The sequence below is a fragment of the Paroedura picta genome, chromosome 1, assembly GCF_049243985.1.
Source record: "Paroedura picta isolate Pp20150507F chromosome 1, Ppicta_v3.0, whole genome shotgun sequence".
NCBI lineage: Eukaryota > Metazoa > Chordata > Lepidosauria > Squamata > Gekkonidae > Paroedura > Paroedura picta.
The window spans coordinates 178,321,106-178,336,404 of NC_135369.1; the positions used below are offsets into that span (position 1 = coordinate 178,321,106).

A 15,299-nucleotide genomic window follows, 5' to 3' on the forward strand; every position below is an offset into this window, starting at 1 on the left:
CTACTTTGAGATTCCTTTGGGTAGAAAAAGGCAAGGCACAAAAACCCAGATCTTCTTCTTCAGCTCGTCTCTACAACTTAAATCTTGATTCCTGAGTAGCATAGACATAGAATTGTAAAGCTTGGCGAGCTCCTCGCATTTTGATTGGTCTCTATCTCTATTCCTGGAGTGCAAAATTGGCCTTTATGTTTTCACTGTTGTCTTTGTATTGGCCCAGCCACTGCATATCAACCACTGATTATCTTCTCTTTTCCTTACAAGAAGAATCAATACATCTGAATGAACTGGGGACATCTTGAAGAGCAGCAGCTATGGAGATAACATACAGGTCACAAAGCTTGATTAGTCAGGTCTGGTCGACTGGAAACATGGGAAAAAAGTATCGTTATGAAGTTGATATTTCTGTTCTTTTTCTTTCTTATTTGTATTGGAACTTCTAATGAAAAAAAAGATTATTCAAGGAAAACGAAGCAAGTCAACCTACTCTTCTGTGGAGTCATTAGCCTTGGTATTGATCCTGACGAGATAATTTTCTTTCATGACCGCCTCCCAAGCCAGAGTCTCATTGTCCTCGTTTCTTGAACCTCCACGATACAAAAGACACATTAAGTTGCAGCATTCTAAAAGTACTGCTGATATACACAGTAATTCAGACTAGAGCTCCGAGATGAAACCCCCTCCCCCATTTGCTCCAGCAAGAAGCTGTCGGGTTTTGAACGCAAGAGATGTTCAGAGGCGGTGTCATCACTATGTTAAGGTCTTTAGTGCATAAAGAAACCATTCAGTTGTCAAGAAGATCAACCTCCCAACAAAGGGCAGAATATTTAAATCCTGCCACAGGAATCTTGCCACAATGCTAGTGCTAAATACCCCGCTGGGCCAATGTGACATCGATGGACCTCCTCCAACCTGAGAGCCAGTTTGGTGTAGTGGTTAGGAATGCGGACTTCTAATCTGGCATGCCGGGTTCGATTCTGCACTCCTCCACATGCAGCCAGCTGGGTGACCTTGGGCTCGCCACGGCACTGATAAAGCTGTTCTGATCAAGCAGTAATATCTGGGCTTTCTCCACCTCACCTCCCTCACAGGGTGTCTGTTGTGGGGAGAGGAAAGGGAAGGCGAATGTAAGCCGCTTTGAGCCTCCTTCGGGTGGGGAAAAGCGGCATATAAGAACCAACTCTTCTTCTTCTTCCAACCTCTGCTATTAGGTATTCTAGGGGGATGGGTATTGTGTGCTATTACCACCATGTTCTGTTCTATTGTATTGTATTGCTGTGCCCTGTTTTAATGGGGGTTTATTTGGCGGTTTTACCAAGGTCTGTTGATAAACCCCCCACGAGCCAGTCTATGGGAGTAGTGGGGAATAATAATAATAATAATAATAATAATAATAATAATAATAATAATAATAATAATAATAATCTTGCCACACAAACCAACAGGACCTCTAGGGAGAATTTATCCAGATAAAGTCACATGAACTAATTGGGAACAATATGCCGTATGTTGTAATTCCGAGTGTAACAAAGTTTTTATAATATAGGCAAATAGCAAGAGAGAGAGAAAGGAGCCAAAGAAAAGCCTCTGAACACACATGGAATGGCCTTATGCAGAATTAGAATGTTGGTCCATGAAGGTCAGCATTGCCCGGTCAGACTGGCTGGGGTTCTTGGGGTCTCAAGTGGAAGCCTACAGTCTAGTCCTGCCAGAGTCTCAGTGGCTCTTCCACAGAGTCATGGCCTCTCCCCAAACACCTGATTTGTTTGCCCTATGGATCCCCACTACCAGACTCCCATAATGTGGAGTAGTGGGAATCCATAGGCCAAACAAATCAGGAGCTTCTCCTCAGCTAATTAGAGGTAGGGCACTATTGTGTAAAACTCATGGAAGCAAAACAAAATCTTTAAAAACTGAAATAAAAGGAGAAACTCAAACCTACCTGGGGCATGGTAGGACCCAGGCCAGGTTTGAGATTAAGTGAGGGGTGGGGAACCATTAAATGTGTATCACAATGCTCATGTTTGGCATCTGATGACTTAAAGGGCCAAATGAGACGTTACAGCATCCATGGAGGCTTCAGTAATTAAATACTGAGCTGGGGGGGGGGTCACCTGAATATTAACGATGTCCAACCCTGGAGCTCCAGATAACCTCGTTACATACAAGAGCCAGCTTGGCGCAGTGATTAAGAGCAGTGGCCTTTAATTTGGAGAGCTGGGTTTGATTCCCCACTCTGCCACATCAAACCAGCTGGTGACCTTGGGCTCTTCACAGTCCTATTAAAGCTGTTCTCACAGAGCAGTCCAGTCAGAGCTCTCTCAACCCCACCTATCTTACGAGGTGTCTATTGTAGGGAGAGGAAGGGAAGGCGATTGTAAACTGCTCTGAGACTCCTTTGAGTAGTGAAAAGTGGGGTATACACACCAACTCTTCTTCTATGGGTAACCTATAGAAGTTTACGCTATTTTAAAGCGGAATTCAAGTAATTAAAAAATGCCTCCTAATGAGACCAGCCAATCTTTTGAAAACCACAGCTTTTCAAGTGCTGGAACAGCTCCCCCCGCCCCAGTAAAATGGTTCCCACCAAAAGTGACAGTACAATACCATGAAACTTACAGCAAGTGGATGGCTGCTTAGATTCATTCTTACAACAGCATTTCAACAGTTTCCGTAACACCATGTAGATGTAGGCGAAGATGACAAACGGAAACGGAATGGTTAAGCGGCTACAGTACTCCTGAACCAAGAAATAGCGCTGGAATTTCCAAACTTGGTCGTTGTTCTCTTGGACTGATCCAACAGTATAGCTGGTGGGGAGATTAACACACAAGGATATCCATTTCAGAGCCACATTAAAAATAAACTTCATCACTTTCAAACTGGGTTGCCTATCGTCAAGACCAGAGCTTCGAGATCTCCTGAAATTAAAACTGATCGACAGACTAGAGAGGTCAGTTTCCCTAGAGTAGCGATCCCCAACCTGTGGGCCGCGGACCTCATGTGGTCCTTCGACTAATTGGAGGTGGGCCCCGAAGGACGCCTTCTCCCCGCCCCCCCTGGCCCTTTACTTCATCCTCTCCAGCCCTTTACAACACACTTCATTGTTGTGGCGTGTCTGTATCTTATTTTGAAGGGATGTTTAAACATTACCATAGCGATCAGAGAGCGCTAGGGCAGTGGTTGAGAGTAGAGGAGTAAACTCCCCTCCCCACCAGGCCTCAGTAAAAGGCACTGAGTGGTCCCCGGCGTTGAGTGGTCCCTGGCGATAAAAAGGTTGGGGACCACTGCCCTAGAGGAAATAACTGTTTGGGGGGTAGACTCTAGCATAATACACTACTGAGGTCCCACTCCTTTTCCAACCCAGGCCTTCCCAGGCTCCACCCCCAAATCACCTAGAATTTCCCAACCTGGAGTTGATAACCTTCCACAAAATTAGCAGATATCTCACTTTTAAAGCAGGAGCAGTGTCATGCCCCTGTCGCCAGAGGCTGTATCTGCACCTACACCAGAACCTTTGCTGCCAGACCCCTCAGAGCACAAAGATGAGGAGGAGCTGGGGCAAAGCAGCGAGATGCTGCTGAATGAGAAAAGGCCTGATAGGGACACACAGGCTGGTCCCAGCCAGGTAGACACCATGCCCTCTGCTCCAGCATCACCTCCGCCAGAAGCAACACCCCTTCTCAGTCTGGACTTGTCACCAAAGCACAGGAGGGGATGCAGAAGGAGTGATTTAACAGCATGCCTTTGAAGTGCCAGGCTCAGAGCAAGATATGAAGCCAGATGGGGCCCAGCTGGGGCTGGCTTAATAGACAGCAACTGAGCTACCAGGTGCAGCCACTTAACTCCTTAGCTCAGGTGGCTTAAGCAAAGCAGAAATAGCTTTCAGCATGGGTGCAACCTGTGCACAAGTCCACCCATTGCCTTGACCCAGTTCCTGGCCTGCTTGTGCTTCAGCGAAGTTTTGCCTGACTGCTTCCTGGCTTTCTGACCTTGGATATGGCTTCTTGGACTAAGATTAGGTATTGTGGACTTGCTTTGGCTCTAACTCTGCTCCTCTGGCTGTGACCTTGGCTTGTTTATTGACTTCCCCCTTCGGCTCTCCCTTGGAATTTGTCTGCTACAGCTACTGATAAGACTGGACTCTTGACTCTGCTTTCTGGTATGTACTTTGGAACTTGGCTTACCAGCCAGGGTCATCTGGGATGACCCTGCGTGTACCCAGCTAGGGCATCAGAAGCAGTGATATTTGTTCTAATATGGATCCAAGCTGGATCTCCTGTCATATTTCCCAGGAATATCACCCTTTCCTGAGAACTCTTCAGCCCAGCTATTTACTGTTCCAATCATAAAAATTCACAAAAAAACTTTTATTTTCAACCCATAGTTGCATGTCCTTCCAAAATGTTGAACTTGCATCCTGATCCTGTACATGTTTACTCAGAGGTATACCCTCTAGTGAACAAAGATTCACCTAGGGGTATCTGTGTAAATACAAGTTACAAAATAAAGTAGATATTGCAAAGCAAAAGTTTAAACTCTGAACCGTTAATTATGTATTGCATTTATTTAGGGAAATTTATATGTCACCTCTCCAAGAGTCCTGATCAAGGCAGTAAAAACTATACCACAACATCATAAAAGCATCATAAATAATCGGTATAAGGATAAAACAAGCCAGGGAGATAAAAACACCATAAAACAATCACTGAGTGCCTTAAACAAACCATAAAATAAACTATAAAACAGAAAGATAAAATCCCTTCGTTAAAAAAACAGGGTAGAAAGAAATATTCTAGCTTGGCGCCTAAAAGACGGTATAGAACATTATTTCTCAACTAGGGTTTCATGAAACCCCGGAGTTTCTTGATGGCCTTGGAAGAGTTTCCTGAATGGGTGGGAGTAAATAAATTCTTTATATATTTTTTTAAAAAATGGTTAAAACATTTATCAGGTGATATTTTTATTTATTTAATTATTTATTGTATTTATATACCACCACTCCCAGCAATGCTGGCTCATAACATTCTAAGACAGGATAAAACCATCTAACCAATAAAACACTAACCCCAATTAATTAATAACATAGTTCCAATATATAACAATGGTGGTATAATTACACTACCCCATAACTCTTCACTGAGCCTGGTTTCCTTAAAACGCAGCCTACCAATGCTGCTGATGTCAAAAAGGAGAGGGACAGAGTCTTAAACGGGGACAGATGTAGTCTAATACCTAGTTCTGATCTCTGGGGAAGGGAAGCAGCCCGATCTTATCACCCTGTTCTTCCATCCAGCATCAACCAAGCACCTGGCAGAAGAGCGCGATTTTTCAGGCCCTGCAGAACCCAGCAAGCTGACAGGGCCCGTAGCTCATCCGGAAGGGTAGCTCATTCCATCTGGTAGGGGCCCGGACCGAAAAGGCTCTGGCCCTGGTTGAGACCAGGTATACTTCCCAGGGCCCCAGGACCATCAGCAGATTCATACGTGCCAAGCGAAGTGCCCGGTGGGGGGAATAAGGAGATAGGTGGTTCTGCAGGTATGTAGGACCCAAGTCGCATATAGCCTTAAAGATCAAAACCAATACCTTGAACTTGATCTGGAATTAGACAGGCAACCAATGCAGCAGTCTCAGCAACAGCTGGACATGGGCCCTCCAAGATGACTGAGGGAGAACCTGTGCAGCTGCATTCTGCACCAGCTGTGCAATTTCTGGGTCAAAGACAAGGGTAGTTCCATGTAGAGCAAGTTACAGAAATCTAACCTGGAGATGACCGTTGCATGGATCACAGTGGCCAAGTGTTCTGAGGACAGGTAGGGTGCTAGTAGCCGTGCTTGGCGTAGATGGAAAAATGTCTTCTGGGCTACCTTGGTCTGAGCCTCAATCAATACGAAAGCATCAAAAATCACCCCCAAATTCCTGGCCGTTAGTGCCGATGTTAATTGCGCTCTGTCCAGGCAGGGAAGCCATGCTTCCTGAACCTGGCTTCTCCTACTCAGCCACAGGACCTCCGTTTTGGAGGGGTTGAGTTTAAGGCAACTCTTCCTAATCCATCCAGCCACTGCTTCCAAACAACCAACGAATGTTTCTGTAAGCAACTTTGAGACTCCTTTGGGTAGAGAAAAGGGCCATATAAGAACCACCACTTCCTCCTCCTTCACATGGCTAATGCTGGGCCTAGAGGGTGTGGGAAGAGGAGGGGCCCCAGGTGGGCAAGTACACAGCAATGCTTCTCAACCGTGTTCTGTGTGATATTGCCACTTCTGGAGTTTCTCGACAGTAAAAAAGTTGAGAAAGTCTGGTATAGTCTGTACCAGGTGATGGGGGGGGGTGTATCCAAAGGTAAGGTGCCATTTGATTTAACACTATTGAAAATGCCTGTCTCTAGTTGTTATCCATCACACTTCTAAACAGGGCTTGGCAGTTCGGCTGGACCATATTTAGTTCCTTAAGGCAGTGGTCCCCAACCCTTGGTTCGGGGACTGGTACTGGTCCGTAGATCAGTCAGTACTGGGCTGCAGCTCCTCCTCGTCCTCCTCCCCGACTGCTGCCTTGGGGGCTGCCCTGCCACTCTGCCACTGGCTCACCTTTGCTGCTCTCCAGCGGCCCCCATGGCTGGGGCTCCCCCTTGGCGTGGCACTGCGCAAATGCTGCTGGTAGCACCCCCAGCAGGCAGGGGGAAGTCATGGGCGCCAGCAGGAAAGCAAGTAGAGCAGGGGCTCAGGCGTCAGCAGCGATGTCCCTCAGCAAAAGACTACCCCCCCCGGGCCTCAGTAAAATTGTCAAACGTTGATCGGTCCCCGGTGATAAAAAGGTTGGGGACCACTGCCTTAAGGTATTTAGGTCCTTAAAGATAAGGATCTACAAAATAGAAGGGAAAACAAAACTCCCAACAGAAAAATGGATGAGAACCAAAAAGGTTGAGGGAGAAAAATGTATAAAAGTACATGAAATAAACAATTTATTTAGCGGAGCTCAAGGTAATTTATAAATATTTTAAAAAGCATTAAAAAGGAACAAGTCTTTTCCCTATAGGTCACGCACATCAGTCTAACATCACCGCCAATAGTACAAATGACTGTGACATAACACATTTCTATCTGTGAGATCTTCATCAGAGGTCAATGCAATAGTACACAAATACAACAGAAGTATAAAAATTCTTTTTTCAACCAGGGGGTTAAAACATCTGTACTTATGTACCTTTGCATTTTCCTGGTTCTGCAATTTGCTATTGTGAGTAGTAGTACACCAGGTACATTTTCCAACAAACATCTATCTATTATCTCCCCTGGGTGGCAGTAAATTGAACTGTGTGTCTCTCTGCATGCAACATCAGGAGCTAGATGATGAAAATCTCACAGATCGAAACATGTTAGGTCATAGCCATTTGTGTTATTGGTGTATGTGTTAGACTGATAGATGTGTGACCTGTAGGGAGAAGAAGTGATCCTGTTTTATGGTTTTTTGATATTTTTAAATTGCCTGTTAAATAAATTGATTATTTAATATACTTTAATAGATATTCGTCCCTCAAGCTTTTCGGTTCTCACCTTGAAGGTAAGGACCAAAGCTTTGAGTTATGTCTGGAAGTAGATGAGCGGCCAGTGCACATCTCTTCGGACAGGGGTGATACCATGCCTTTATCCAGCCTTCTATAATGATCTGACCACTGAATATCAGACCAGCTGAACTTTCTGTTTGATTTCAATGACCTTAAACTGGCGTAACTCTGGATAGTACAGCACTGTTTGATATGAGGACTTGTTGTGGGTGTTGACTAGCCCTCAGGGACTCTTCCCAGAAGCGAATAAATTCCCATTGGACGAGACTAGTAGGGAATTCAGGAAGAAGGTTGAGATAATTTGCCTTTTTTTCTGGGGCAGGGTGGTGGTAGAGAGAGCTAAGCTGGGATGAAGTCTTGACTATGGAATGGAAATGTTTTAGGACCATTTGAGACTTCATTGAAAGAGGCCAGTAAGGCCTAAACCTGGACCGAAGCAGAAATCAGGTAGTTTAATGATTATCTGACCTCTTTCAGATTATCCACCAAGATTTAGATTATAGGCCAAGGTTTAGACCTGATGGGACTGATGGTTGCTCAGTAGCAGTTAGAGAAGCTTTTGCTCAACTGCATGCTTTCTCTTATTTTGCAGTCAATGACTGCAAATCCAACTAAAAGTAAACATTTCCACTATATCCACATACAAGCATAATTTGGCCCACCCCTATCAAGGCCCAAAGGGAAGGGGAGGATACTTTTGCCTTGATCTGAACTACGGTGACAGATGGCAAAACGAGATTCTCATAGCTTTTCCTACATCCATGTAATTTGACAGAAGGTGGCCAGGAAAAGCCTGCAGGTCTTAATTGTTAAAAGAGGCCTTTTACAAAAGACAAAAAAATGGAGAGTCTAGGTCCAAATAACTAGACCGCCATATGTCTACTTCATAATTTGGTGCAAGCACCAAAAATGGATCCTATCTGTGTTGGAAAGTGGTGGAATAAATAAATTCACCCTTATGTCCAGTTTTGGACCTAGGAGAGGTGAATACACCTCACATTCCTTAGGATCGAAAGAGATACCTGTAGGGCCCATTTTGCCTCATGCACAATTGAGTTTAGTAGCTCCTACAACCAAACAAGTGCCTACAGGATCACAGCCGTAGTTTAAACTCAGTACTATTTTCATAGAATCATAGAATCATAAGAGTTGGAAGGGGCCATACAGGCCATCTAGTCCAACCCCCTGCTCAACGCAGGATCAGCCCAAAGCATCCTAAAGCATCCAAGAAAAGTGTGTATCCAACCTTTGCTTGAAGACTGCCAGTGAGGGGGAGCTCACCACCTCCTTAGGCAGCCTATTCCACTGCTGAACTATTCTGACTGTGAAAATTTTTTTCCTGATATCTAGCCTATATCGTTGTGCTTGTAGTTTAAACCCATTACTGCGTGTCCTCTCCTCTGCAGCCAACGGGAACAGCATCCTGCCCTCCTCCAAGTGATAACCTTTCAAACACTTAAAGAGGGCTATCATGTCCCCTCTCAACCTCCTAATTTGATTTTCAACCAATCATCATTATAAAATGATTTTGTTAATTTCACTCATGAATTAAGTGAGATCAGGAAACATTTTTATTTAATAGCTATCCCTTTACCATTTTTGTATGCATCGTACGTGTCTTTCATTCTCTTGAAGGTGAATTCATTTATTATTACAGTCAATCATTGACAATGCAGCAAAGGAAATTGGCACATTTCATGGTCAACCGCTTTCCCGCTTATTCAGAGTATGTCTCTTGAATCGAGCCAACAAGAGCGCATGCAATGCTGAAACACAGACACTGTTGTCACGATGAATCATTGTTTATATAAGGCCCGCCAGAGGAAGACTGTTTATAATTTCCAAAATCACAGTCAGAACCACTTCATAAAAATCCTACTGCTGATACTGCGATTAGCATCTGAAAGGGATTAATAAAACAGTGGCGGCCAATAATTCTAATGGAAGATGGACAGGCATGTCTCCAGAACATGAATGCACAATCCATAATGGGTTGGGGCCCAACAAACATTTATGGGTAGACAGACTTCCACTTGCAGAAGGCAATACTCCCGCCTGGCCCATAGCGAGGGAGTGTGAAATGCTATTCTGATATCTTGTTCCAGAGGGCTCCTGAAATGCCTTCTGAAATGCTATATCTGTGGGACTTCTCTAGAACAGAATTTCAGAGGGTGTTTCATGTTGAGATATGCAAGATCTGTAGCGTGCTTAACTGAGCAGAATATAAAAGGTATCCTGCAGGGGGCATCAGAGGAGATGTATATTTAGCATAGATAGGATAGGAACTTCCTGATGATTTTCAAATTATCTCTTTCAGTGTCCTGATTGGTTAAAGTGGAGATTTCCTGCTGTTTGAGCACACTTCCTCCCTACTTGCCTGTGGAACCCTGGGTTTTTTGACAGCCCTGGAAGGGTTTCCTGAATGGAAGGGAATTAATTAATTTTATATTTTTAAAAAATTGTTAAAATATTTATCAGGTGACATGACCATATATGGTTAGGTTGACCGACCCACCCCTCCCAAAATGGCCAATGATGGGCCTGGAATGGTGGGGAGGGGAGGGGCTCTGGGTGGGCGTGTCCACAGCTCTGCTTCCCAATCATATTCTGTGTGATCGTGCCACTTCTGGGGCTTCTGGAAGCCTGAAGAATGTTTCAGGGGTTTCTCAACAGTAAAAAGTTGAGAACAATAGAAGAATGACTGCAGACAACAGCAAAGTTCGGCCTCTTCTCTCCGCTTTCTATACATAGTTGTTTTCCGAATAAAACTGTTTTTGTTCTTTAAGCAGTCTAGTGCCTCAACCTCTCTGCATATTCAAACTCTGCCAACATTTTGCTTCTGCAGGAGAGTAAGGCCAGGACACTTATGCACCACTAAGTGGCCTTGCACGCATGTGTTTCCATAAACTGACGACAAAGTCAAACTTTTGTCAACACAGTGATATTTCACGTACCAATCTCCTCTTACTGAGGTGGTTCTGAACCTCATGTTGATAAGACGCAGAAAACAAAGATGACTTTCCCACACTGTGCTGGTTGCAAATCACGTCTATGATTACCCTAGCCTTGGAAAGTGCAATAACGATACATGGCTGGTGGGTAATGTAGCCTGAACTAGCACTCAATACATTCTAACAGCCAAACTCTATGACATTATAGTGCCAGCAAAGCTTTGACTTAATACATACCCAAACATGGCTATTAACAAGTTAACCAGGAGGATGTTGGTGGACAACATGTAGATACACACTAGCGGGATGGTGATCCATTCTGGGAATCGGGGACGGTTGTGTGAATCCAGTTCCACACAGAGAGGTTTGGACTCATTCCCCGTGAAGGTACAGTGATCAAAATTGTACGTAGTGCCTAACGCAGATGAGAGAGAGACAGAGATTCTTAAAAGTTCAGGAGACTGCAAAGATCCCTCCACTCCCAACTGTGTACAGCTCTGTCCCTAGAACATTCTGTTAGCACTCTGTGGGAATCCTGCTCCTGAGAAATTGACCTTTGCGTTTCATGGCTTCAATCTTGGATTTTTCGGACAATACTCATAGTCACAGGTGATCAGAGAAGAAGGCGAGCTGGTTTGTTACTGCCCTGCTTTTCACTACCTAAAGGAGGAGTCCCAAAGTGGTTTACAAATCACCTTCCTCTCCCCGCAAGAGACACCCTGTGAGGGAGGTGAGGCTGAGAGAGTTCTGAGAGGACTGATTGGCCCAAGGTCATCCAGCAGGCCTCATGAGTCTCAAAGCACGTTACAACCTCCTACCCTCCCCCTCCCCACAACACCCGGCCTGTGAGTTAGGTGGGTCAGAGAGAACTATGACTAATCTAGGATCACCCAGCTGGCTCAATGAGGAGTAGCGGGGCATCAAACCCAGTTCTCCAGATTAGAGTCCACTGCCCTTCTCCACTACACTCTGCTGGCTCTCAAAGAAGCATAAGGCAGCACAGAGAAATGTTTTATCTTAGCATTAAATCCTATTTTATGCACAAGGCCTTGCTCTCAGGAAATGTCCACAGGATTACAGTCCTAATGGCTTTTCTACATCCAAGGTGGAGAGTCCAGGGGTTCCCAAAGTGGGGTGATTTCCCTCCCATCGGGGCAGTGGAGGGATCTGGGAGGGGGGGTGGTGAGGAATTTTGGGGCAGTTGGGGGACAGCATTTTCCCAGCGAGAGACCTTCCAAGGTGGCTTGCCATTGCCTGCCTCTTGGCAGTAGTGATCATGGACTTCCTTGGTGGTCTTCCATACCAGTGCTGACCCGGACCAACCCTGCTTAGCTTCCTGAAGACAACGAGAGCTTCAGAAGGCGGGCTGGATGGGATCATATTCCTGCTGAGCTCCTTCCCCTCCTCAGACTCTGTCCTTCCCAGGCTCCAGCCCAGATCTCCAGGAATTTCTTAACCCAGGGTTGAAAACTATGCCCCCAAAGTCTCCATCTTTTGGAAGCTGGGAAAGCCTTCTCCTACTTGCTCCTGGCCATGGGATTTTCCATTGCTTCTCTCTCTCTCTCTCTCTCTCTCTCTCTCTCTCTCTCTCTCTCTCTCTCTCTCTCTCTCTCATTGTCTCTCTCTGTCTCTCTCTCTCCCCGTCTGTCTTTCTCCCCAATGAAGACCCAAAGCGGTTTTTACAAAGAACTTTTATATTTTTTTCCAACTAAAATATGGCTGCTGCACACTGCCCTCAAAAGAAGTGTGGACATTATAATGAGTTTTGAACTTGCAGTAGATCTAACACTAGGAAAGGGGGGGGGTTGTGCTGGGGGATACTTGCGATGTGGCCTGGGACCCAAGGGGGCAGCTGCCCCCCAAAGTTTGGGAACTTCTGTCCTATCTCTTTTCCCACGGCAGAGTGCTTTGGTGGCTCCTCGGGGGACTGCCTACTTAGCTGTTTCCTCCTCCAACCCCTGGCCCATTAACATGACAGCCCAAGATGGGTAGGTACCATCAATGTCATCAGGATAGTGGCCAAACATAGCAAGGTAAGGCTCATAAATGACAGATCGGAATATCCACTCCCAGCGATGTTCATTCTTCCGCAGAATCCCTTGTCTGGCCACCCCAAAGGCCACCATCCACACAGCAAAGAGGAACAGGAAGAAGAAAACGTCTATCAGCTGTGAAAGGAAGCATTAAAAAAAAATTGAATATCACCCAGGTTCTGCTAAGTCACACTGAACAAGTTTTAAGGCTAAGAAAAATAAACATGATTGTTCTCTATTTTCACAATTCTCCAGTTCATAGCCAGGCTGGACCGGAGTACACCACTCCGTCTGGAGTACTGATTCATCTCTTAAAAATATATATTAAAAACCCTTTAGAATTTTGCGGTAGCAGACTTTTACAGCACATGATTTTTATTTCGTTTTGGTAACAGGAACATTTCTGGTTTTAAAAGATCAGTGAAACCCAAGGGCACTGAAGTAGACCACTGTTTCGATTGCAAATTGTGAATTATTACACCAGACTTTTTAAAAAGACCCTGTTTTTTGAATATTCAAAAGTGGGCATTAAATTCTTTGCACATTTACACATGGCTTTCTCTGCTCTTCCTCTGTCATCTCTGTGTTGTCAATGTAATAAAGTAACAGAAGTAATCAAAAAGACGCTTCGATCCTATTCTGCATGTTTCTGATATGCTTGTCTTTTTTCCCTTCTTGCCCTATCTGGGTCTGGATCACAAGAACTTTGGGTGTTGGTGTTCAGCTTTCTGTTCTGCATGGGCTCTCTCCTTCCATCAGAATTTTTTTCATTTAGTACGGCAAAGATTTGACATGGGAGAATGACCAGCAGAAGAGCTCATTGGTCCAGTAATCTCCAACACAGAGAAGACAGCTCATGAATCAATCAGCATATAAGACAGAGGTGCAAAACTGTACAGAGAAACCCTCCACCAGCTCTCAGTTATATGGCCATATCAAATGTTCAGGGGTGGTCTTAGTGATTCTGGGAATCTGGAAAAAATCCCAGGAAGGTGCTACAGAATCACTGCCACACTGTACACACCCAAGGCTGAAGCAAGGAGCAGTCAGCATGCTGAGTAGGGTGTGGGTGTGGGTTTCATTGATTGATTGATTATATGGTGTGTGTATGTAGTATAGCCAGTAGATCTGAGGATTGCCTGGCAGCCAGGCAAGCGATGTTCAAACATGGCTCGCCATTGCCTGACTTCATGCTGTGTCTTGAGGAACTACCACCCAAATCCTTGGTGGTCTCCCAGCCAAATACTAGCTGGGGTCAGCCCTGCTTAGCTTTCGAGATCTAACGGAATGGAGCTTGCCTGGATTAATTCAGATATGGGCTTGAGTAAGCTTCAGCTGGCAACCCCTGAGCCAGCTCCTGCTCAAGCCCCTAAGAGGGCAGGCAGGCTCCCACCTACAGTGTGTACAGCGTGTGTAATGTAGCCAGGAGGATTGTCTGGCAGCCAGGCCAGGGATGCTTGTAGGTAGTTCTTCATTTCCTGCCTCCCCATCATGACCCTTAGTGTTCCTTGGAGGAATTACCACCCAAATCCTTGGAGGTCTCTCATGCAAATACTACCTGGAATCGTTAAATGGTTTTCTAGCAAATGCCAGTGTGGATCATGTTAAAATGATATGTGCATGTATATCTTACCATCCTCTGAAGCATTATTATTTTGGGTCCCAGGTTCCTGCTTACTGTGAAAATATGAATGAGCCGCAGAGTGAAAATAATGTAATCCAAGCAAAAGATGACTCTGCCAGAGTACCAGGATGTTTCGTTTGAAGAGTGGAGCCTGCAGGAATAAACAGGTTGCACATTAGAGAAAATTAACACTCAAATGAGGTACTCAACTTGGAAAGAAATTTTAATCCATTTCCAGCACTTAATTTAAAAACCTAAATTAGCCCACTATTTTCAAAGGAAGATTTTACATACTTACCAGTCACCAGAACAGTTCTGTTCATTGCATAGCTATAAAGCACTGTTCATTTTGTGCAGTTATATCAGGTAGGGAGAGACCCTGACAAGACTGCTCGGTCAGAACAGCACTACCAGGACCGTGACTAGCCCAAGGTCACCCAGTTGGCTGCATGTGGAGGAGCGGGGAATCAAACCTGGCTCGCCAGATTAGAAGCTGCTGCTGTTAAGCACTACACCACACTGGCTCTTTTGACCATCACAGTCAAACATTACAGCTAGGGCAGAGTCTGCATGGGGCTTTTTATCCACCCCCAGTCCGAATAAATCTCCTCCATCTACACTGAATTCAATTTCCATTTTGATTTTGGGCGCTTTAAATTTTCCCTCTGCAAGAAGCATGATTGAGCTGCGGTGACCCTACCTTTCCCCCGTGATATCCAGGAGCGGAGATAACTCAGTATAATTGATCAAACCGCCAAGGTAGGGAAGCAGTCTGTCCCTGATTGGCTGGGCGCCAGTTCAAAGACTTCCTGGTTCCTGGTTGTAAAACTTTCCTCCCAAAATTTATTTCTGTCCTCCTTTGGGAATCTGTTTTAAAGAGACTGCCTCGAGAATCCCACACTTCTGTCAGCAGAGATTTGCCTCTTTCTCTGAGAGACTGCTGCTGGCTCCTCTTGGTTCGTTAAGGAAAGAAAGAGATGCACAGCCTCATGCTGCACTTGGCACTTGAGAGCCAGTTTGGTGTAGTGGTTAGGAGTGTGGACATCTAATCTGGCATGCCGGGTTCGATTCTGCGCTACCCCACATGCAGCCAGCTGGGTGACCTTGGGCTCGCCACGGCACTGATAAAG

General features: G+C 45.2%; 1 protein-coding gene across 1 annotated transcript in view; it reads right to left on the reverse strand.

Annotated features, from left to right (window-relative positions):
- TRPM8 (transient receptor potential cation channel subfamily M member 8) overlaps positions 1-15,299 on the reverse strand; it is a 72,445-nt gene that overhangs the window by 6,137 nt on the left and 51,009 nt on the right. Inside the window, exons 19-23 of the mRNA XM_077313480.1 lie at positions 14,179-14,320; positions 12,509-12,680; positions 10,750-10,927; positions 2,617-2,807; positions 485-584 (exon numbers count right to left, since the gene is read on the reverse strand). Coding sequence (XP_077169595.1) covers positions 485-584; positions 2,617-2,807; positions 10,750-10,927; positions 12,509-12,680; positions 14,179-14,320 — 783 coding nt within the window. The remainder of the gene's footprint in view (positions 1-484; positions 585-2,616; positions 2,808-10,749; positions 10,928-12,508; positions 12,681-14,178; positions 14,321-15,299) is intronic.